The 6333-nt window shown below is 33.1% G+C and overlaps 1 protein-coding gene across 1 annotated transcript; it reads right to left on the bottom strand.

Annotated features, from left to right (window-relative positions):
* Nucleotides 1–320: 320 nt before the first annotated feature.
* LOC106772241 (ADP-ribosylation factor) lies at nucleotides 321–3588 on the bottom strand. Its single transcript, XM_014658509.2, has 7 exons — nucleotides 3460–3588; nucleotides 2843–3007; nucleotides 2326–2396; nucleotides 1068–1187; nucleotides 842–960; nucleotides 665–746; nucleotides 321–568 (listed from the first exon to the last, which is right to left on the bottom strand). The coding sequence occupies exons 2-7, from the start codon at nucleotides 2988–2990 to the stop codon at nucleotides 563–565; spliced, it is 546 nt and encodes a 181-aa protein (XP_014513995.1). The 5' UTR covers nucleotides 2991–3007; nucleotides 3460–3588; the 3' UTR covers nucleotides 321–562.
* Between the last annotated feature and the right edge of the window lie 2745 nt (nucleotides 3589–6333).

Raw genomic sequence — 6333 nt, forward strand, 5'->3', positions numbered from 1 at the left:
CAACGGGAGAGGATTTTGTTTTTACTATTTACTCAGGGACGGAATGGGTATTTTAAAAATTTAGGAGGGTGCAGGAAGTGGCAGCCCGCTCGTTAAGTTGAAATAGGGTTCACATGTTCCATTAATCAATGGCTTAATTGAGTGCAGTGCAGTCTTACTACATATGCATATCTTACACTTCTACTTGGGCCCAAATTATCATCCAAAAGAAAGAGATGGTTTAGGACTAAGAACAACGTCTTTCCTACAATTTGCCATTGGCCCATGCCACAATCAACACCAGTGGTCTTAAGAATTTAAGAAACGTATTGTATATGTACTGTACGCATAATACGAGGCTTTATATAAATTCAATTGATTTCACAAATCAAATCGTAAACAATGCTATTTGGTTATACATGGAAAAAAAAAAATTCAAATTATTCCTCAGTAACAGACCGCTGTTCTTTTTGAAGAAAAATAATACATGGCCGAACAATGAAAATCTAAGGACAAGAAAATCATAAAAGCAGAGATGGCCGAAGTAAACTCAACTTCCTTGCATCCTTCAACTAATAAATCTCTATGCCTGCAAATCATTTAAAAAAGAAAAAGTATCAGTCAAACATTTAAGATGTAATTTAAAGTGCCCAGTTTGCAAATCCTCCACTCATTTGGTATTAACCTTGTTTGCAATGTTGTTTGAGAGCCAGTCAAGTCCTTCATAGAGCCCTTCACCAGATGTGGCGCATGTGCTCTGGATATACCTGCATGTAGAGAACATGTAGTTGAGAATTAAAAGTGAAAGCAGAAAGATAAGGACAGTGAGGAAAAGAATGTTGGCAGCGAAATTCTAGTTTACCAGTGACGCTGGCGGAGGGAATGAAGGCCAAGCTTATCAGTGATCTCCGCAGCATTCATAGCATTAGGAAGATCTTGCTTGTTGGCAAAAACTAGAAGCACGGCATCTCTCAACTCATCCTACCAAAGTAAGATTATCCAATAACATCCAGAATTATTTTGACAAATCAAACAGTATGAAATAAGATACCCTTTACATGTTCACTCATTCATGATCCAGTTGTTACCTCATTCAGCATTCTATGCAGCTCATCCCTAGCTTCAACAACTCGGTCCCTGTCATTGCTATCAACCACAAAGATAAGTCCTTGGGTATTTTGGAAGTAATGTCTCCACAATGGGCGGATCTACAAGGAAAAACAGATGGTGAGTGCTGATGACTATCAGACCGAGAAAATGTTTGCAAAATAAATTGAAGTGACATAATTAATGACATGAGGTCAAAGGTAAAACAATTTGAGCTAGAGAGCTATCACATACACAAACCCTGTAAAGACTAAAGTTATAAATTGCATGATTGAGAACTTAATCATACTGGTCAGGCTGAGTACACCCCTGGTCTTGAAATCGAAAAATAGGCAATAGGATTAGTTTGAGTAAACTTTTACCAAAGTACTTATAGGAGAAACTAAAATTAGTTTACGAAAAAATTCAACTTTTAGAGAAACTAATGTAAGAAAGTTTCTATAAATTAGTTTATGTATAATCCCAACTTAATATAGAGGAGTTCATTTCATTTTTCCTTCTTATTTTTTTATTCGACAAGTGGTTTTAGAAAGTTTAACTAAAGAGAAACATAAAAGATAAGATAATAAGTTTCCATTCAACTCGTTTTGTGACATTGATTAACACATAAAAATAACTATATTGGTATCGATCTACTAGACGTGACCTAGACCAGAGCATTCAAGGTTGTGGATGGTGAGATTTGTGATCAAGTTCATCATCATCACCCCCTATCGTCTCGGTATAAATTCACTTCCTTCTAGGGTATGTTGCTGATTTTCAGGATTAGTTTATCAAAGTCGGTGGTGAATTTCAAGTAGAGATCTAAAGCGAAATTGCAAACTCTAGTTTGTTAAGTATGATTCATCCCTTGGTAGGTTACACAGACCCCAGTCCTCGAGTGCGTCAGCACAATGAGGCTTATTCCGAAGTAGGGTCCATCAACCCAACCCATAGGGTACAATTACAAAATTAATGACTTGCACCTCAAAACAACAAACAGACTTTGAATCTCGTCTATATATCAACGTCGAGGAGTACACCAAATTGGCATCCATTGACTCGCCACTAAAACTTACTCATCAAAACTGAATTTTGGAATGTAAACCACGTGACATGCATAGCAGTGCAAGCAAAGTTTCAGTAAATGATCACGCCATAAAATCAACAAAGGCATTGAGGACAGTTGCTAGGTCACCCATAACGAAGTACACTATAATGTCCAAATGTTGGACATGAAGATGCAGACAGAGTAAATACCTTGTCTTGGCCTCCCACATCCCAAACAGTGAAGCTGATGTTCTTATATTCCACAGTTTCCACATTAAACCCTGCGTCAAATGAAGTATTAGTAGAATCTCACAAGGTAATTATTATTAGAAGAGCAAGATATTACATTACCAACAATGATAGTGGATATATTACATCTAGGCTAAGCACATTGATCGTTACCGACTTCAGTACACAGCAAAGAACAATAGATAGACTATACTTCTTCCTCCTCCATATATAATAATTAAAAAATTGTAAAGCAAGGCTAATCTAGTACCAGAAGATCTTAAGGCTAGCCTGAATAGATCAAGTAAAATTGAAGGAAAAAATATAATATGAGCATCAAATGAACGGAAAAGGGCAGCTGAGGCCAAATCCGGAATTGATCCCACATTAGATAGATTGATCCCTCCATCAGTTGAATTAGTTACTAATGTCCTCTCTATACCCTAACCCATTGCATCAGTCAATACAGATCGAAGTAGAAAGAACAAATGGAACTTACCAATGGTGGGAATGGTGGTTACAATCTCTCCAAGCTTGAGCTTGTACAGAATGGTGGTCTTACCCGCAGCATCGAGACCGACCATAAGTATACGCATCTCTTTCTTGGCAAACAGCCGGCTGAACAACTTGGTGAAGGACAGCCCCATTTTCAACGATTCTGAGACTACAAATCACCGCACAACAACAGCAGTCCATTCAATTCAAATTTCAACCGCAACAAATCAAATCCAAACAATAAAAACCACAATCACAACTTATATAACATGTAAAATAAATGGGAATCAGACAGTGCTGAATCCATGACCAACCAGAAATAAGTTCCAATCTGACAGAGAGATCGATAGATAAAAGAAAACAAGGTGGATATTAAAATCGTTCGATCTCACTACACGCGATGCAGATCAAGCGAGGACACAGCCAGATCGTAAATCAAAATTGAGATACGAGAAATCGTGAAACTAATCAAGGATGAAGTAACAGATTATCAAGACGAAATTGGATGGAGAAACAGAAAAATGCAAAGCAAAGAATAATTAATAGGAGAATAGGTAGTGAAGATGGAAATGGCAAAGAGATCTACAGAAAGAGGAGAGAGAGAGAGAGAGCGAAACATACCTTGAGAAGAAGAGAGATATGCTTGGGAAGAAGGAGGAGGCAGATCTCTTCTCTTTGCGACAAAGAGAAAAGAATGGAAGTGGTCTCAGAGGAAGGCCTTCGCTGATTTATAGAACTCGGACAAAGATCCAAAGTTCCTCTACGACGTCGTTTATTCGGTCCATTTCGTATTTCGGTTTACCACTCTAAGCTCGTTAAGTTAACGCACTTTTTTAAAATAAAAATAAACAAGAATATTCGTTATTTTTTCCACTGCATGAATTACATCCTTAAATTTCCATTTCTCTGTTTAATTTAAGTATTATGTTTTACTCATATATTTTAAACTTAAAAAAAGTGCTGCATTTTAATTCTTTTCCATATAAAATAGCTTGTTAAAAACTTTTTATTCAATATAATCCTTTGACCATTTGACCGCCTAAGAGTGAATTAATTGCTTCAATTTTGGCAATTAATTACCAACATGTACATATCTGAACAGGTGATCAATTCATCTTCAAGAATTTTATCATACAATCAGTTTAAATTTACCCAGTTAATGTTTAATCTTAAAAAATATATATTCGCTTTTAAACAATTCCACCTTGAGCATTATTATTACATATAAAGATTTTATTAAAAAAATAAAAAATAAACAGGAAAGAAAAACCATGAGATAATCATGCTAAACTCAAGATAAAATTACATAAAACTTATAAAAATTATATCTATTATAAAAATAAAAATAAAAAAAAACAAAAAAACAAACAAACTCATAAATGTACCAGGTAAAAGGAAAATTAGCATATTAAAAAACTTATTATTAGTAAATCTTTTCATATTCAAAAAAAAAAAGTCTGAAGTTTTGTTTTGAAAAATTTAATATTATCCTTTTTTTAGCCTATTTCTACTAGGTTTCTTTATAATTTAAACTTGTTTATGATTTTTTTTCAATAGTAAAATATTTTCTCTCATGTTATTTAAAAGTTATATTCAACACCTCATAACACAATCATTTTTATGTTAAAAGATTAGAAAACTATTATAAACTACTATGAATTTAATTTAATTATTTTAAACTCCAAAAATTATTTATAATGATAATGACATTCTTCAAGAGAAATATATAATAATAAATTACATTTAACAAACCATATTAAATAAATTTTAAATTTTATTATTAAAAATTACATTTCAATACCTATGAGTTAAATAATAAAAGTTTCTTTAATTTTTACCAATTTCATAATTTTCAAATTTCAAATTTATTTATTTATCAACGCTAAATTTATATGATAATAATATTTAATAAATTAAAGAATTATTTTTAATATAATATTATATTGATCATTAGATAATTTTTTTTTTTAAAATGCATCACAATTCAAATAAATGTAGAGTTTAAATTTTTAACTTATTTTTTGACTATATAACGTATTATTTATGAATTTCTAAATAAGTTTTCACAATAGGACATTAAAGAGTAAATCAAATAAATAAAAACGGCAAATTGGCATCCAAAGGTTGAAGGGAGAAAAGAAGTGGAAAGAAATGTATCAAACAAGTAGGATCGATGAAAGGAATCGAGGGAAAGTGTCTAGCAAGGTTTGTTCGAGACTAAAAGACATGAAGAGAAGCATGGTTGAGATAGAAAAAGACATCAAGAGAAGTGTAAACCAATATAAAGGTTAAGTTGCATAATGTGGAAATGACCATAATATATGATATGATGTGGATAGTTTAAGACAATTACTTCATTTTATGTATTTTTTCCTTTTATTTTATTTATCAAGTAATTCAAATGTAAACAAAGGATGACAAATTGTGATACAATTTCAAACAGTCTAATAAAGACATTAACACGACAAATGGTTAGTCAAATGTTGTCAGGAATTTTGATGATCGTTTTCATTGATTTACCTTACAAGATTTTATTTTACCCTTAATAATTTATTTTATTATAATTTACATTTTTGCAAAATCTTCATCTCCACTCCCTTCTTCGTCTATTGTTATCCAATTCAATTTTTTTATTCATCACCCATTTCGCTTTTAAAGAAAAAAAAATACTTTACCATATCAAAAATGGTATCCTGGGTAAACCCAAAAGAAGAGTCGCATGTGGAAAGAGCGAAGACCAGCGAAGCTCCCATGGCAATGGAGACAACGACAACAAGGCAGCAGAACGTCTAAGCAAAGAGAGATCAAAAAAGCTAAGAGAAAACAAGAAAACTTATATATATTGTTGGTGTAGTTTATTCTATCTTACAAGGAAAAACAGAGGAACTCTAGTTATATAGGCTATTAATGTTGACAGATTAGTCAGTATTGCTCTTTAAGAGCAATAATATGTTAGTTAGGTTTTGTATTCTATTAGTATTTGGTTTTTATGAGTTAGTTAGGTTTTCAGTTAAGGATTTTTCAGATCTCGTTCTTGGTTTATATTGACTAATCCAAGCTTGGTGATGATAGATCTGAAATGAACATGGTGAGGAAATTTAGTAAAGATGTCGACGAGTTGTTCTTCCGATCAAATAGGGAGGAGGTGCAGAAGTTTAGCTCGAATCTTCTCTCGCACGACATGGCAGTCTAATTCAATGTGTTTGGTCCACTCGTTAAAGCTTTGGTTGTGTGATATGTGCTTGGCAAAGTTGTTATCGTAGTAAAGAACAACTATGGCAGTAGGTTGGATGTGAATATATTGAAGAAGATAGTGAAGCCATTGTATTTCACACACAGTGGCAACAAGAGCACGATATTCAGCTTCAATAGAGGACCTCGAAACAGTACTTTATTTCTTTGATTTCCATGAGATGAGGGAGGAGCCTAAGAAGATGTAGAAGCATGTGGTATATCTTCTTGTGTTAGGCCAAGTAGCCCAGTATGAATCACTAA

The sequence above is a fragment of the Vigna radiata genome, chromosome 8 (genome assembly GCF_000741045.1).
Source record: "Vigna radiata var. radiata cultivar VC1973A chromosome 8, Vradiata_ver6, whole genome shotgun sequence".
Taxonomy (NCBI): domain Eukaryota; kingdom Viridiplantae; phylum Streptophyta; class Magnoliopsida; order Fabales; family Fabaceae; genus Vigna; species Vigna radiata.